At 39.3% G+C, this 17367-nt stretch overlaps 1 protein-coding gene across 2 annotated transcripts in view; it reads right to left on the bottom strand.

The window, feature by feature from the left end:
- Window positions 1-718: 718 nt before the first annotated feature.
- Window positions 719-17367, bottom strand: part of gng2 (guanine nucleotide binding protein (G protein), gamma 2) — a 36579-nt gene continuing 19930 nt past the window's right edge. The window contains exons 1-4 of one of the 2 annotated variants that reach the window (XM_030126659.1): window positions 12786-12893; window positions 9832-9885; window positions 2555-2676; window positions 719-1635 (exon numbers count right to left, since the gene is read on the bottom strand). In XM_030126659.1, coding sequence (XP_029982519.1) covers window positions 1507-1635; window positions 2555-2641 — 216 coding nt within the window. In that variant the 5' untranslated portion in view covers window positions 2642-2676; window positions 9832-9885; window positions 12786-12893 and the 3' untranslated portion in view covers window positions 719-1506. Of the gene's footprint in view, window positions 1636-2554; window positions 2677-9831; window positions 9886-12785; window positions 12894-17367 lie in introns of those variants that run through there. The other variant, XM_030126658.1, reaches the window with a different exon arrangement.

The following is a 17367-nucleotide window of genomic DNA, read 5'->3' as shown; positions in this document are numbered from 1 at the left end:
TCATATCATTATGCATTATCCACACAGTTGCAGAGAAACTGCCAGCAGAGGGAGCAACCTCTGCCACAATGAAAAGTGAAGTATGTATTGTGTAAGGAGATTATTTAACATTTTACAAGGCTATCCACCGATTAAAGACAGATAACGAGGCAGATAATACTTAATCTGTTTTGAGATTAAATGTTTATTTAAAAAAAAAAAAAACAACTTTATGTTTAGATCAGTCTGAAAAGCATTTGCATTTCTATTTTGAAAATGTGGAATGGGTTTGCAGGGTCATCTTTTAAAGATTATAAAACACTTGTTTTGCAGATGAAACCATCTTTTGATGGAGAAGCTTTGGCACATTGATGAAGTAAATGTTCATTTGTGTTATTTCAGATTATTAAAAAAAAGCACCTTTTAAGTTTAAAAGTGTATGTTCATTTCTAAAGTCTTGTATTATTGATTTATTCATTACTTACTTTACTTTCTTTACTTACTTACTTGTAGATGTCTTAAACCTTCTAATAAAAAAATAACAGTAATAATAATAATAATGATAATGATAGTAATAATAACAACAAAATTACTACTACTACTACTAATAATAACTATATATATATATATATATATATATATATATATATATGCTCCCAGATGATGGCTGTTTAAAATAATTTCCAAATCTGTTAAGAAGATGTGTGTTTGTCACACTTATGAACGACACAAACACCAGTTTTCAGAAGTCACAGCACAGCACAGTTTATTCGCTAGTCATTTTATACAAATTGTAGAAAGAGGGTTTGTATCTGAAGGAAACAAACTGGATCACATTTTCCAGATAGCTGTTCATAGACAGAGACTGGTTTTCAGAAAGGTATTTGCAAAGAGAATCACAGAAGTTGAATGTTTCAAACATCCCGTTAAAAAAGCTGTAGCTAACCTGTTGGTCTAAAAAAAAAACTGAACAGAGCTTCTTCAGTAATCACATACAGTTATAGAAAGATATTTAGGTGAAAGGTACAGTTAAAATCAACAGGAAATAAAACAACTTAAAAAACATTCCAATAATCAGGTGGAGTCTAATGGAAGGCATATTTGTCTTTGCTGTCCTATGACCCACCCTTTTAACCATTTAACAGAAGTCCCAAAAGAACCACAAAATATTTCAAATCTCATTTTTAGCAATTTTTTTGTTTGTTTTTGTTTCACACACATCACAACCTGCAGACTGGCATCATTGACTGGTTGTCCATCACGTCTGGGTTATCATCAAACTCCTCCTCATCTCTTTTTATGTCTAAAAGCACAGACCCCTTCAACATGCTGCACACACCCCTCCAAACACAATGCCAACCCCTTTTCAATGTGTACACGAGGTTTTATAGTGGACACTTTTAATGGTGCCGTTGGACACAGAGGGCAGTAATCGCATCCCCCTCCTACTAGAAGATTTCTATGTATGTTTGAACATCATCGTTCAAAGTCGGCGCCCTGAGCAGACGCTGAGGGGCCGTGCAGCATTTACAGGATGGCACAGAAGAACTTCTTCTCCCTGAATGGGTTCTCTGATGCTGGGACCGGCGATAACAGGGGGTCCTCTTTGGCGTGGGCATCGCAGTAGGACATTAGGTCTGCTGCTGCTTTTGATACCTGCAAAGGAAAAATGAGTTTATTACTCAGTAAAGCTTCATCTATTATATTACCCATGCTCTGATGGGAGACCGCCCCCCTTTGGTCATCCACCACACAAAATAGTTCCACTATAATGTGACTACATACACAGCTGATCCAAAACAGACCCACAGTCTAAAATGTCATTGGACAACATTTAGTTTGTTTGCATATTTGCCAAGCTTATGTAATCCATCCATCCATTTTCTGAACCGCTTTATCCTCGAGAGGGTCACGGGGGTGCTGGAGCCTATTCCAGCTGCCTATGGGCGAAGGCAAGGTCCACTCTGGAGATGTCGCCAGTTCATCACAGGGTCGATTCTAATGTGGGCTCTATTTAGATGGTCTCAGTACTAACTTGGTCTTGCTTTAGGTGATCTCAGTTTAGATGGTCTTGGTCTTGGCTTCATCTTGGTCTGGGCCCTGACTTGGTCTCGGTTTAGATGGTCTTGGCTCTAACTTGGTCTCAGTTTAGATGGTCTTGGTTTTAACTTGGTCTCAGTTTAGGTGGTCTCAGTTCTAACTTGGTCTTGGTTTAGATGATCTCAGTGTAGATGGTCTTGGTCTTGGCTTCATCTTGGTTTAGATGGTCTGGGCAATGACTTGGTCTATGTTTAGTTGGTTCCGGTTTAGATGGTCTGAGTCAACTCTGGACGTGTCACCAGTTCATCCCAGGGTGATTCAGACTGAACAGTTAAACCAATAAGGTGCATGTCTGAGGGCGGTGGGTGGAGAGGGGGGATAACCCACGTAGACATAGGAGGCCAAAGATAAATTAAATTATTAATTATTTAACTATATTCAAACACTGAACCTTTGAAAGACATCTGATCCAACATTCTAAAACCAAGGTGACCCTGAAGCCCAGTGGAACCTTCCTCCTCATTTGTGTGCTCACCTTTATCCTGTCGATGTTGGCCTCCATCTTCAGCTGCTCCACCAGCTTCCTGGCCTGTGCGATGCTCGCTGTGTTATTGCTGGCCATGGCCGTGGTTGGTCAGGTCTGTGTGTGTTGTGCCTCTGTGATGAAAACACATAACATCCCAAACACTTGAGTACCAATGAAGAAGACAAGCACCATCATACAGAAGGAGTGGTGTGAACAGTTACGCTGTGTATTATTACATGGCTGTGAACACATAAACCACACACAGGCGTATTATTTATGGTGTCAGTTGCTAGGCAGCCCATGACAGTTGGGGGAGGGGTGGACAGCGCTTTGTCCAACACTATATTTAAAACACATAAACTGATGTCACATCACCATATACAGAAATAAATACTCCTATTCAGGAGAGACTGTTTTTTAGACTTAATTCCACAAACTTATCGTCTAGTCTACGGGTCCACAGCATGTCCAATGGACTCACATGAACTATGAGCATCAATATAGTGATGGAGAGATGGTCTTTGATGCAACATGTGATGCAACAGCTCAGGGTTCCAAATGAAGACAGTCAGCCTGATCTACATATATATTAAAATATAGAGAATCTATATTGAAGGTTCACAGCTCCTTAACTCTTTCTGGATCTGAAGTGGAAAAAAACAAAAACCATGAAAAAAAACAGATGTGTTAAGACTGGAAGTATGAGGTCTGAACCCAAATGCACGACCCGCAGACAAAAATACAACATAATTGTGTTTATTAAACACAGACAGGAAATACAGTTCACACAAAAGGGTTATGGGTGAGTCCTCAGTGAAACTGCTTCGTGGATTCATCACGACGTCCGAACCCAAATGAGAAAGCCCACAGCCCGGGTCGGGAGCACATGAGGGGAACCTGACGTTAATCCAGGCAAAAAGGTCGAACACGGGAATGGATACTGAGGCAGAAGCACAGACAGGGGTCAGGCAAAAACTCTGGTGTCGAGGAAACAATCCGGGTCAGAAACAGACAGGCAGGCAGACAAACAGGATCCGAAGAAACGCTGGTAAGTAGACACACAAGGCGAACACGAACTGGCAACCAACACACAGAAACACAGGGCTTATATACACAAGAGGGAGGGAAGACAATGAGACACAGGTGGAACAAATCAGGGCGGGGACAGGTAATCAGCAACAGGTGAAACAATCAGGGAAGGGAAGCAAATACACCAGACATGACACAAGAGGAGAACTTAACAAAATAAAACAGGAAATGACAGACAAAACAGGCAGAAGTCCGGGGACTGATATGACAAGATGTGATTAATGCTGCGTTCCAGGCAACCCATAACTCGTGTTTTTCCAACCTTCTATCGGTGATAAGGCACTGGAATGTCAGTCAAACCCGTGACTTCCCACCCGTGAACTTGTACTAGATTGATGTACTCCTAGTTCCGAGTTCTGACGTCATGTAGCAATGGCAGCCCCCATGATGCGGTGTTTATGCAAATTGTTTATTAAAACAAGGTATTGCTCTGACATTATTTATCTGCAAATGTTCTGCATAAGCAGCAGCTGTTCTAGCGTTAGCCAGTTTTCAGTCCATTGAATGCAAGAATAAATTAATACCAAATACATATAGATCAGTGTCATGATGACGTAGGATGTATGCTGCTCGCGCACCTTGGAGGCAGAAAGCACGCCGAGTTCATAGCAAACTGACTGCCAGTGTAAATAATGCCGTCGTCTTACTGTGCCGTGGGTTGTCAGAACAGAAAGAACACACAGAGGGATTTAAACTTCTACAGAAGCCTGCTGGTAAACATCTCTTCCAGAAAAATTGGCAAAAGTTATGGTTGCAGGCATTAAGACAGGAGAACTGGTCTGAGGAGGAAATTCAGAATGCTGGTCTGTGCAGTGCACACTTCAGATCTGTAAGTACTGGAGATGTACCATACAGAGGTTGCGTTAACCGAAAATATTCCGTCATTGACAGATTTTTTTTTAAAAGACGGAAAATTCTGAAGGCCGTCCATCATTTTGGCAGATTAAAATACTGAGGCTAATCGTTGTTTTGCTGACTTTAGCCAAAATTAGATGCTACTTTGCTAGCGCAAAATGTGCAGACAGCCGAGTCTCCTTAGTTTTTTAAAAGCCCAGTAAATGTGATGGCACTGATAAACATGGTGAAAAAAGAGGGACTGATGCAGTGAAAGATGACGGACAAGTAAGTTATACGCCAGTTCTGATGGCATTTGGTGTGCTATATGTACGCATTTTCTACCTTTCATGTGTTATTTGATGGCATGTCAATTTGTGCCCAGATCTCTGGTTCACATAACCTGAACCCGAACCCTCAGTGCATGGTATCTGACACTGCGAGAACAAACACAAGGAAAGCTTAGAATGTCTACAGATAACACACCAATTAAAAGTGGCGTAAATAATTATGTGAGTCGTGATATCACGTTGGTTTATCAGCCAGCAGCAACTACAGTTGCTACATCATTGAGATATTTTTGAACATTAAATACTACTAAATATATGTCATTATCATTAAAAAATAAAAATTTGAAATGACGGATAATAATATGACGGAATTTTTACGACCCTGTCTGTCAAAATGACAGACAATAAAAATGTCTAGCGCAACCTCTGCTCCCCACCCGTCTTTGCAAGTCTGCTTTTCTACAATGGGACAGTCTTCTCGATGCGGTCAAGTTAAATTTTGCGACCGTGAAAGAGAAGATGGGATCGGCTTTTGGACAGAGACAGTTAACGGACCATTTTAGAGCTAACATATCGGCTCGTTCACGAGGTGTAGACGGCTGATGTGAGCTGGCTGATAGCTGCTACTCCTGTTTTTGCCTCCAAGTTGCACGCGCATCGCTGTTGTTAGTAAACATTGAAACTCATCTATACAAATATACAAATATCATAACATAAAAGGTAGAACAGCTTCTCTTGCCTCTCTGTTTCCCTCAAATAAACAAAGAGCAAACAACTTTGGCGATAGAAATGATTGTAAATGAGCATAACGTATGGTCCACCATGCTGGTTTGATTACATCTAACACCCACAATTCCTTGCGCTCAGGCAGTTTGGCATGACTTGCCTGGAATGTTACAAAGTTGTGAGTCGTGGTTTGAAGTTGTGACTTACAGGCTCCAAAAATGGCCTGGAATGCAGCGTCAGCTTGGGACTGGTCCTTATGATTACAATATGTTTTCCTATATTGTACAATATTTACATCTGTTTTGATATGCTGCCCATTTAGTGTTCTGATAAGGCCAGATATTTGGAGAAAGACGGATTCAGTAGCTAAAATGTAAAATACTGTTAAGACAATGGAGCATTTCCATACTGTGTGTAATGACAGATGTAATGAAAACTAAGAATAAAAACAAAGGAAAACAAGAACAAACAAGTGGTGCCAGGCACAACAAACCCCGCCCCTCACACGTATTGTAGCTTATTTTGGAGCTGATGTCATCATATGCTGATGTCAACATAGATATAGACAGCATAGACAAACTTTGGCCATTATAAGTAAATGGAGGGGGGGTGTGTGAAAAAATTTATAAAAAATTTGGACTTTGACCTACCCTACTAAAAATGTAATCACATCTATCCTGGGTCACCGGCAATCTATACACCCAATTTGGTATGAATTTAACCAGTAGTTTTGCTGCTAAAGTGTTGACAGACAAACAAACAAACAATCAAAAAGAAACAAATCGAACCAAAAACAATACCCCCTGCCTCCCCTCCAGGGGGCGGGGTAATTATAACATTCACTATTTGTATGTGCAAGTACAGATTTAGCCTGTTGTCGCTTTGGAGCCAGAAGTGACCATATTTGGATAAAAGGGTGGAGTTACAGGAGCATCAGAGGAAATAACTCTGAGCTGTATGTCAGGAAAAAAAAAGTTTTATTTAATAAAAGAAGTTCAGAAAGTCAGACTCAGCAGCTGAGCTGTCAATCAATGCCAACACAGCAGGTGTCAGAGGCCGTTGGCAGTAAAATAGTACTGATGGAGCAATAAGGAAGAACCCTGACACATAAAGAGGATCCTGATAAAATCAAAGAGACCAAAATAAGTCCTGGAGAAAACTGTGGACTCAGTATTTTTAGGAGGAAGTTCAGTTTAACACATCTTCTTGCACCTAACAAATCTTAACTACAAATGTCTTCTTTGGTTTTGTGGGTCTTGTGGGAAAACTTGGGAAAACAACGTTCTCTGGGTCATTAAAAAAGACCTGCCTAGGGTAAAATGGGAAAGGAAAAAGAACAATATTTTGCTCAATTCCAATTTTCCATTTTCCACAGCACCTGAAGTCAGTTAAACAGCATTCCCATTTTTGTTTTTTCAATTTTAAGAAGAACAACAGGATACAAGCAATCCATGTTCATTTGTTATTCCATTTCAAAATAAAATCAGAAAAACTAAATTTCTGGCTGTTTTTTTTCTCCTTTTTTAAACAAAATCAGAAAAACCTTAAACTTAGAATTAAACACTGAAAAAAACAGCTTTTAATGTTTTGTTTGGTGTTGTTTCTCCAGCACGTATTCCAATGGATGTTAAGTATCTTGTCATAAACTAGATTAGTTCTAGTGCTGAATTCAAAAACACCATTTGTGTAGTAAGAGGCTTACAGGTGTAGCTTCATATTGCTGTGCATCCCTGATAAATCAAAGAAATCACTGCCATTTCAAGTTCAGCATCAAAAACATGATTTCGATGACTAAGGTTGTGGTGCGAGCAGAACCTCCTTACTGTCATTAAAGAGCACCGTGTTGCTCCCTGGTGATAGAAACAACCTGGTCTCACAGAATTCCATGTAATGACCATGGACCCCTACCTCAAAATCTGTGATGGTATTGCCAAAATTCTGTGATGGGCCCACAGAAGTGATCCCGACGCAGTCATATTTGGATCAGGGGATTTGTGCATGGATCACAGCTGATGCTTATCATGTACTTACATTGGTATCACTTCTTTGGGCCCATCACAGAACTTTCAGCAATTCTGTGATACCACCACAGATGTTGACGTAGGGCTCCGTGGTCTTTACATAAAATTCTGTGAGACCAGGTTGGGTACCAATTTAAAAGCAAACTTTCAGTCTCTGCCTCCCTCTCCTAGAGCCGATCCTAATCTTCTGGTGACTAGCCTATTACCTTATAGTTACTGTGTTACAACGTTACATAGGCCTTTAATAGTATTCACACAATACATATTAGCCTTTGTACCTTTGTAATAACACATATGCTACTCAAGTTTCATGAGTGATAGGTCAGATAACTTTGGTTTTGAGTGGGCCGGTCAGGTACAAATTCCCAGACCACATTTTTCCCCCAGTCCACCCCTGGACCCCATGCAGCTTTCAAAACTTGAACTCTGCCATTTTGTCTTCCTTCTCAGTGCTGTGTGGACAGTGATGGAGTGTGGAGTGGCAGTGCTTCAGGAACTCCAAAATGCTCTCCTTTTTGGCGTCGTCTATGACTTGAACCTGAGCTATCCATTGCACCTGAAGTACACTTGAGTTCACACAAAAGATTCTGATGGAAGTTGATCCAAAGCACCTGTCAGACAAAATCCAAGTCCTCAAAAAACAAACTGCTGGAATAAATACAAGAACTCTTGATCAGTCTGCGTTCAGTTGCCTCCAGCGTGACCTACAGGCGTCCTGCGTTGATTTGTTTTTTGTGTGATTTAAAACTCATGGTGTTTAAGGTTAAGACAAATGCTCAGCAGATATGCTCCTGCTGTGGTTGAAACTAATATGTCCAAAATGACAATAAACAATTTCACTGATTCCTTTTGTTTATCCTCCAGAGTGTATTAAAAACAGGGGCCTTAACTACTACAGTGTTTTGCAGGTTGCATTTGAAACTTCAGTAGAATTACATTTTTATGCTTGTTAAACTGATAAATGTTGGTGTTTACAACACATTTTTTATTTTTGTTTCTCAATACTGAAGTTGAACTCAACAAAATAGTTGAATTCTGATTTTTTTCTATTTATTATTAGGAATTTTAAATTAGAAAAACTAAGCTCAGTTAGTTAAAATGAACTTAACGGCATAAAGTTACTTTTCCTTAATATCTTTGCATGCTTTTAAGTGCTGGAATTAATTTATTATACTCAACTGTATCACATTTGTGTAATGTAGGCTAAATGCATAAAAATTAAGTAACCTTTACAAGTTGAAGTTACTTAATGTCCCCTTTTACAGTATACTTTACTCTATTAAGTAAATTGTACAAAAAGTTGTTCATTATTATTTACTTTACGAAGTTTCGCAGAACTACTTGACAAAACATTGTGAAGTAATAAATACAACAAATTTTTTTAGAGTGTAATATCCATTCTTCTTTCAGACCTGTCTGTGTAGGTTCTCATTTGTCCAGGTCATCATTGTTCTTGGTAGTTCTTCTGGGTTCAACTGGACTGGTTTAGCTCTTTTACAAACGTTTCGTCCCTCATCCAAGAGACTTTTTCAGTTCTAATAACTGGTGGGGGAAACTGGACTTATAAACCTGCAGGGGGAGTGGTCTGTGTGGGTGTTACTCCCAACTTACATGTTCTTTCAGAACTGTAGCTTATACATGTACCTATTTGGCTGATCAATACTAAATTATATTCCTCATATGTATGCCTGTTCTGGACATGGTTTAGAACATGTCATGTTTTGGTAAATGCACTTATGACTCTCAATTACTACTAATTGGTTTTATTTACAGTTTGCTCGTGCTATCATGGAACCAGACTGGATGGAACCATATAGGACTGGAAAGTTTCAGAACACAAACAATTGACTTTATATACGTGTGTGTAGTGAAGAAAAAAGTGCCTATTCCATTGGTTCATTACTAGATCTGGATTCAGTTCCATTTACATATTCATCTGATCTATTCTTAATCCAGAAATAGTCAGAACAACAGAAAACAAGCACAAGCCCATTTTAAAGAATGGAATCAAGTTGATATTTAGAGAAACAAATATAAACCTCTTTGCAGCTTTTTTTTAAATTTCTCTTTTGCAGATCATGCTTTTCTGTAAGTAATTTGGCAGTTTGTTTTCTTCTTCTTTGTAATGTTTTTAAGCACATGAATTGTTTACTGCAAGTTAGGGTTAAGGTTAGGGTTAAGGTTAGGGTTAAAGTTAGGGTTAGAGTTAGAGTTAGGGTTAGGGTTAAGGTTAAGGTTAGGGTTAGGGTGAGGTCTCAGGTCTGGGATGTCTGGTTCATGTTTGCATGTTAGGCTTCAGCGCCTCCTCGCTCTGGTCTGGACTCACCTTGATTACTCACTCCTCCACACTCGCTCCTGCAGTTTAATCAGCACTTTGTGTCTACAAAGAGAGGAAGAAGAAGAGAAGTGAGAATTGTATGCTTTCATCCATCCACAGCAGATAAATGGCAGTCCATCTTCTGATCACTCCTCTGGTCTTCACTCAGGTGGAAAATAATGAATGAATGCAGAAAGACGCAAAGAGGGAGAACGGTAGGCACAGATGAATGTATGGTTTCTCTGTGACTCTGGCTCTTATAGTCTGTCTTTGCCCTTGCTTCTCTGCTCAAGCAGATTCATTCTTAATGCATCTGTGACTCTGCAGTTCAGTTTTCTGCTGCTTCTGATAAACGGGCCAATTACTCTGCGTGAGCAGATCTGCAGAGGAAAGGGATTCCAGCCGTTGTAAATCATGGCAACTTTACAGTGATGCGTCCATTAAGAAAACCTCAAAACTACTGCTGAGTCTCCCAACTCCAGAGCAGGCACTGTGACTGCGGTGCACCGTCACTACTCCTGGTTCTCTGGAGCATTCATCTGTATTGTCATTCATCTGCACTGTTACACTGTGATGAACACAATGTACAATTGGCTTTATTAGAGCAGTCATTCCAAAGACATCAGCTGGAGTAAACGGCTCGATTGTCTGCACATGACCAGAGTTTTGACACAATCAGACCTTGGGAAATGAAAATCTAACTTTCACCTCATGACACTTCCCTTATAAGGAACACAAGGTATTAATAAATAGAGGTGAAACATTAGTTTAGGGTTTATTTTATTCTCAGATGAGTCATTAATGATGTCATTCTACTGAGTTACAGCTTCTCTAATGTGGCCATTTCTTGCTTAATTTTTTCATCATTCATCATAGGATGAATAAAAAAAGGCAATTTATACACATTACACTGATGTGAAGGCAACAAAAACCAGCTGTTTATGTGTGTGTGTATATATGTGTATGTGTGTGTGTGTGTATATATGTGTATAATAATGGATTGGATTTTATATAGCGCTTTTCTAGACACCCAAAGCGCTTTACATTATTAATCCATTATTCATTCGCTCTCACATTCTCCCTCTGGTGGTGGTAAACTACATTTGTAGCCACAGCTGTCCTGGGGCAGACTGACAGAAGCGTGGCTGCCAATTTGCACCTACGACCCCTCCAAACACCACCAAACATTCATACACCAGTGTGAGTGGCACTGGAGGCAAGGAGGGTGAAGTGTCTTTCCCAAGGACAAAACGGACTAACTAGGATAGAGTGGGATTCGAACCGCCAACCCTTTGGTAATTAGACGACCCGCTCTACCACCTGAGCCATGGCCGCCCCAAATATATATATATTCATTCATTCATTCATTTTCTGAACCCACTTTATCCCCACTAGGGTCACAGGGGTCACTTGGAGCCTATCCCAGCTACTTACGGGTGAAGGTGGGGTTCACCCTGGACATTTCGCCAGTTCATCACAGGGCTGAACATATAGAGACAAACAATCACTCTCACATTCACACCTATGGGCAATTTAGTTTAGCCAATTAACCTATCAGTGCATGTCGTTGGATGGTGGGAGGAAGCCGGAGTACCTGGAGAGAACCCACGCAGACACGGGGAGAACATGCAAACTCCACACAGAAAGGTCCCACCCCCCGTCAACTGGTGTTGGAATTGAACCCAGGGCCTTCTTGCTGTGAGGCACGAGTACTAACCACTGCACCACCGTGTCACCCATATATATATATATATATATATATATATATATATATATATATATATATATATATATATATATATATATATATATACATACACATATATTTATTTATTTATTTATTTATTTATTTATTTATACAGGGGTTGGACAAAATAATGGAAACACCTAACATTGTGGCATCATAGAAGGTGTTTCCATTATTTTGTCCAATCCCTGTATATATATATATATATATATATATATATATATATATATATATATATGTAAAGAATAGTTAAAGGTGGAGTAAGTGATATTAATTCCATTCAGTCACTGCCTGCTAGTCCATTGATTCTGTGATTTTATAGAAAAACAATGAGTTAATCATCAAAATGATCAATACTACAAAATAATAATTACTTACAGCTCAAGGAACTATAGCAGAATTTGTGTGCGTAAAAAGACCATTTTCTTTGAGGAACAATGTGATAGAATGTTTTTCAACTAGATTATACATTTCATGTTGAGCTACTTTAAGCAAATAGAACTGATAATAATGAAATATAGGCAAAAAAGCAGCTAAAAATATATATTGTGGTATTTAATAAAAAAAAAACTAAAACACGTGATCAAAGGTGGAGTAGTTAATTTTAATCCCACTGTGCTTTTTTTTGTCAAATTCAACAAATGTCTCACTGTGTGCTAGTTTTCGTTTCTAAGTGTGACCTGGAAAATAATCTAGTATTAAAACAGCAACGGGACACAGGTAGATGGAGCAAAGAAATTACACTGAAATAAATAAACACTGATATATTGTGCTTTTACAACTGGATAAAGCAGCCAAACAGCTTCATTTCTGCCACATAAACCTAATTCTTATTAAAACCTCAGTTGTCTTTTTCTGTAGTTACTTTGCTTCTGTCAAACAACACATGTAAACTACAGAAGTCAGTGAAGTGTTGACACATCAACAGAGCTACTCTGAAACTGGACTGAAACATGATGGAAAAAATCCTCCCTGTTTCTACAGTCTTTGGCTACAGACAGGACTGCATTTGTTTAAGATGAAAAATTCAACAGTTCTCAGTAATAACTCCATGTGTAATACCATGAACCCTAAACACATTTTGTTCCATGTAGAATTTGACTGATCCATCTTGGCATCTGACAGTTCCACGCATTTGGTGGCTTCAAAAAGGTCTAAATTAGAGCCAGCCCCAGATGCATAACCTTCCATCAGTAATATTTGACAGGTTACTCACGCAATCCTACGTCGATTCATCTACGTCTGAACATAAGAGTGAAAGGAATCCAGGAGTCCTGACATGGAAAACACTCTGCCTCCAGTTATTGACATTCGTTTGCCTAACGAAAGATGAGCTCATGTGCACAAACATTATGCATCATGTGACCTGTAACTTGTGATCGCGTCATGAGTGTTTTTTATTTGTTCAGGACATAAGACATCCGGCTCATCACTGCATCCACACTCACATTCATCTGTGGAACACTGACAGTCATCTGTTGTGTACATTGTAGCTGAGATGCAAATGCAGAACTATACTGCAGGGTTTACTCAAAACAAGCAATAAAGTAATTAACGTTTTCATAATTGAGTGCATTTTTGTCATTGCAGCTCTAATATATGTCACTGTTTTCATGCTGATTGAGAACTGACGTCTTTGAATAAGGAAAGAAGGGCATTGCTGCTTCATTTGACTTCCGTGTGAACTGCTTGTGTCATTGTATTAATGTTGCAGAGCAGCAGCAGAGAAAGAGTGATAAAGCAGAAACCGCAAGCTTTTACTTTTTTATACTATATATAATTTTTTTATATTATATATAATGCTTTGCTGTTATTGTTCTCTACTATGAGGCCAGTGAAGCATCTTTAACAGAGTCCACCTTTTCTTTATTCCAAAAGAACTACAGATAAAGTACCAATGGTGAAAGTACAAAATTGGGCCTTTGAAAGACTTTATAACAGCTGTCATTCCATCTTTAAAAAAAGAATATTGTCATCTTATCCTTGTGTACCAGTACCATCTGATTAGTTTTGTAATATCTTTACATGTTTTCATTATATTTCATCCATTGTTTTAATTTTTGCTTTATCTTTAATGTACTTTTTATCTTGTATAATCTTTTTCATTCAGTTTTTCAAAGTTAATCTGAAAATTGTACAATGGTGCAAAATAAAAACAACAGATTCCTCTCAAATGTATTATAATTAAAGTAATGAGCCTATTTTGAAAATGTAAGGAGTATAAAGAACAGATATTAGTGTTGAAATATTTCATATCTTGTTCAAGTGCAGCTGGTTATGTATTTTCTGGTGACAATAATGAAGGACACAAATCCAAATGTGTTGTTCTAGCTCATAGATGTGCACAAATATTGGACAAAGGAACCATGTGTGACATGCCAAAAATAGTGCGACCATTTTTGTATAGTATTTAATTTAGGCAGCTGGAAAATAGTTCCTTTGTTTACAGGAGTTAATAATGCTCTGAAAAATTAGTTGACAGCTATGTCATTTTATATTTCATGTATATTATGGAAAAAACATGATAAATGTAAGCAGCATCCAGGTGGAACCTTTGTCACGGGAGCGGTTGCACTCCAGGTAGTTTCAGGTGGGAACTTCCGCCCACGTACCAGACTCAATCTGGATGAAGAACTGAATGCTCCGTGTCTTGATTGCTGCTCAACTTTATCTCTATTTCACAGGTTAGTAGTCGGTAAAAATAACCAGTCGTGGTTGTTTAAAGCCTTACTGCATGTGGACAGAAGTTATGAAAGTGTTTCAGTGTTGATTTAAGTACTTTTGTGAACTTTAAAAACTTCAAAGTAGCGCCGCTCTCTTAGTGGCGGGAACACGCCGCATCGCGGGTGTATGGGTTGTTTTTCCCTCTGTCAGGTCTCGCAGGCATGTCACTAATGTTTATGTACTCCGTACTGATTATTATTTCGGCTCTCACACATGTAATACATCCTACAGCAGAACTTGTAATGGGTTAAGTGTGTTATAGATAATAAAATGGTAAGTTTAGCTCATTTTTGAGGAGTGTTAGTGTGAAATATGAAGTCAAAAGGAGTAAATTTATTTTCTTTAAGATTTAGGTATAGTAAATGGTTCTATATTAAAAGGGTTTTGTATTTCTCTGTCAGTGAACAATTTATGTTAAGTGTGTATGTCCAGAATCATCGCAGATAAGATGTTGCTGCTCTAAATACAGTCGAGTACTACTGTGATTTGCACTATATCATTATAGTAGCTCAGATTCATTTATATAAAATGTAATACCATGTATAGTATAGTGAAAATGTGATGTTATTAATGTGAATGTGTTCTGTGAAAAGAAAATGGACTGAAAGGACTTATGGACATTTATTGCACTTATTTCACAGTTATTAAGAACTGAGACAGAGATACTAAAAGTCATATTTTGAATTGCATATTTTATTTTGATGTTTGAATACAGACTCAATCTGGATGAAGAACTGAATGCTCCGTGTCTTGATTGCTGCTCAACTATATCTCTATTTCACAGATTTGTATTTTGTTATTGTGGTACCATACCTGGGACCCGTAACACATGACATCGTCCATTGGTACTGAACTTCAGTTTTTGGCCTGTAGGTTACAGTTTGGTCATTGCATCATTTTGGAGCTGGAAGTGACCATATTTAGATAAAATGGGTGGAGCCTGAGGGGTCAGAAGTGAGCTAATGCTATTGTTCTGCTACTGACTCAGCAGAACTGTAAACTCCAACTCATTTAACAGTCCAGTTAGTGGAACTATTAACCACAACTACAGTTAAGTTGTCTGCCAAGAAAAAAAACTGTCCAACGTGGACGATATCAAACTTCTTTTCAATCTGAGATCCAACTAACAGAGGAAATTTTTAAAGGTGGACCCAGAGACCGCAAATAAAATGGAAGAGACTGGAATGAATCCTGGAAAAAAAATTATTGACTTCGTATTTTCAGAGAGAAGTGCAGTGTAAGTCTATGGGAGCCAATATTCTAACTTTGGCCCAATCCCAATTCACCCCTTGGCTCTCCCCCTTACCCCTGCCCCTTGGCCCTTGCACCTGACACTACCCCTTGAAACAGAGCTGCAAGGGGTAGGGGTTGAAACATTCTCCTATGAAATGGGACTACCCTTCGCGACCTGTTAAATCATCATCAGTCATCAACGCCGCTATAAACAGAAGTAAAAACTTTGTTTCCAAAAGTATTCCCCATGCTGTCAGCAGCTGTAACCGTCTCAGTTCCATGGGCTTTGGGAATCTTTTTGTGGCTATCAACTATAAATCGCAGAAATGCGATCTATAACACATTGAAATGGCATTTAACGGTTGACCAAATGATTAAGTTGTTTACGAAGAAAAAACATACATTTGTGTGTTTCTTTCATCACACTGCTGCACTTCTTTTGCTTATTTTACTTCCATCTTGCCGATGATTCGGCCAGAATTATGGGAAATTTCTCCTACCCCTCCGTTTTTAGTGTGGTAAGGCCGTTCCCCTCCATCTAATTGAGAATCGGGACAACACTACCCTTTCATGTGTACGCACAAAACGGAGGGGTAGGGGTAAGGGGGAGGGGCCAAGGGGTGAATTGGGATTCAGCCTTTGACATACTTCCACATTGGCTTCATCTTTGAACCAAGATTCTTGCCTTTTGGTGAATCTTAAATAAAGGTGTGCAGTATTATTATTATTATTGATTGAGTCATCTCTGATCCAGAACTCAACTATTCTGATTCTGCATTCACTGATGTGACTGTTGCACTTCTCTCCATCCCTCTGCCCCCCCCCCAGTGATGGACAGGTGTTCAGTGCTGGGACTCTACAGGACCCCCCCAACACCCCCACCCTCGATATACTCCATCCTGCTGCAAACACCGGCAGATCAATCTGAAACTGCCTTTGCAGTTCTTCCGCTGCCATTTAGATGTGTTTGAAGCCCTTCCTGTGGGTTTTCTGTGGGGTGGGTGGTGGTGTATGTGTGTCTGTGTGTGTGTGTGTGGGTGTGTGTGTGTGTGTGTGTGTGTGTATTGGGGGGGGGGGGGTTCACGACCAGGCAGTTCTTGTTACAGATGTGATTATAGCTGCTGCTCATCTCTGAGCATCGTTGACTTAAAGGGTGATTAAGCACCGTGGGACACATCCTGGTGACTAAAATAGTGAATTGTAAAAAGTGCACCGACCCCCATCCCCATTGCTTCGCTTTTCCCTCTCCCCAGGTGCGCACACCTGATTATATTGGCCTTTTTTAACACCATCTAAAGAGAAGTCACTACCAGGCAGGGAGTGTTCTGTCCTCGTTGATGCCCAGGGTGTGAAATCAGAGCGTGGTAATTAATAATGTGTCCCTGGCTAAGCCATCTGGACCCTGGAGAGCCAGTGATTAACCTACAAGGGAGTCTGCAGGGAGGATGGGACCCCCCCCCCCCATAACAAAATGGGCCAAAGGATTCAGAGCTGCACAGTATGAACAAGCAAATAACTAACCCTAAAGTAGTTAGATTAATTTACCTAGACACAAGGCAACTTTCCTGCTGGTTTCTCGCATGCTTTTAGCAGCAGTAGAAGAGATTACAAGACATATTTAGGACCTTTACTAAAGTAAAATGATTGATGCACACTGTAAACTACTGGAAAAGTTATGCAGTCAAACTCTTATTGAAGTGTCACTGATCATAGTGCAGTAATGCCAGTGTTTTACTAGAATAAGGATGTTTTGGATTCATTTTACCTCTGCATTCATGAGGTTGAGCTCATCTGAACCGTTTCTACGAGTGCTTTTCTAGAAAAGAGAGTGCAGACCTCCG

This window comes from Sphaeramia orbicularis, chromosome 22, assembly GCF_902148855.1.
Source record: "Sphaeramia orbicularis chromosome 22, fSphaOr1.1, whole genome shotgun sequence".
NCBI lineage: Eukaryota > Metazoa > Chordata > Actinopteri > Kurtiformes > Apogonidae > Sphaeramia > Sphaeramia orbicularis.
Note: the sequence above shows the minus strand (reverse complement) of the source record. Positions and strands in the feature narration are given on the sequence as shown.